Source organism: Papaver somniferum, unplaced genomic scaffold (genome assembly GCF_003573695.1).
Source record: "Papaver somniferum cultivar HN1 unplaced genomic scaffold, ASM357369v1 unplaced-scaffold_1843, whole genome shotgun sequence".
In the NCBI taxonomy this organism is placed as follows: domain Eukaryota; kingdom Viridiplantae; phylum Streptophyta; class Magnoliopsida; order Ranunculales; family Papaveraceae; genus Papaver; species Papaver somniferum.
The window spans coordinates 1-944 of record NW_020628186.1 but is presented as its reverse complement, the minus strand read 5'-3'; the positions used below and the strand labels follow the sequence as shown (position 1 = coordinate 944).

The 944-nt window shown below is 33.1% G+C and overlaps 1 protein-coding gene across 1 annotated transcript; it reads right to left on the bottom strand.

Annotated features, from left to right (window-relative positions):
• Positions 1 to 6: 6 nt before the first annotated feature.
• LOC113338178 lies at positions 7 to 937 on the bottom strand (the record flags this gene model as incomplete). The annotated part of the gene is made up of 5 exons (XM_026583659.1): positions 849 to 937; positions 586 to 738; positions 445 to 498; positions 176 to 322; positions 7 to 96 (listed from the first exon to the last, which is right to left on the bottom strand). Coding segments are annotated over exons 2-5 (369 nt in total), but the record flags the coding sequence as incomplete, so codon positions are not given.
• Between the last annotated feature and the right edge of the window lie 7 nt (positions 938 to 944).

Here is a 944-nt window from a genome sequence, read left to right as displayed (position 1 = left end):
TGTTGCTTTCTTTGATAATTCAGTGAAGAGAGAACTTGGATAATAACCGACCGGTTCACCTTGTAATTGTACCCACCAATGTCCACTACTTTGATCCTGTCAAATTATTCAATGTAAATTTATGGATTGAAGCTGGTAACGCGGCATAATAAATTGATCATTTATATTTTCTTACCTTGTGAATACTGAAGGTGGCATCCTTTTGGTCTCCATTTAAAGTTGACAACTCGGTGAAACTGCATCCAAGGCCGATACTTGATGATGTGTGTACAAAAGCATCACATTCGTCGTTATAACAAAATAATTTATTGTATCCATCCGCCTAATAAGTAAAATCAATTAAATCACTAGGTAATATTAGAAACATGATCGTAGACGATAATAAATGGCCTCTCAAGAAATAGACCATGTTATTCCATATAAAAAAAGAGTAATAATGCTTACCGTCCAAAATACGAAGAACCTGGTCTCATAATCACCATAAACAAGTGGATCAACCTAATTAAAAATAAAGATTGAAATTTTAACGTGCTCACAAGAGGATATAAAATTAACTTTACATTTAGTTTTAGATTAATGACTTACTATCCATCCGGTTTCAATAGTTTCTTTTCCATCACCAGCTGTAACCCAGATTTGGGATACACTTATTTCAGCTTGCATTTCAACAGCCGGTTTCCAAAGATTTATTTTTGCTTGTGCTCCTAGAAAATTGCCTCGTGCCTCAACTATCGCGTACTGAAATGTAATAATATGCACATAATCAATATGTATTCTTATTATTACCACTATGTATAACTATAGTAAAAAAATAAATTAATCATAAAAATGATATTTGATTTCTATACCTCGTGAATTTCTTCGAAATTGCTTCTTTGTGATGCATTACGTGAATGTGCTGGATTATGATTTTTCCCTTTTCTCCGTAAGGGGATAGTTCCTTT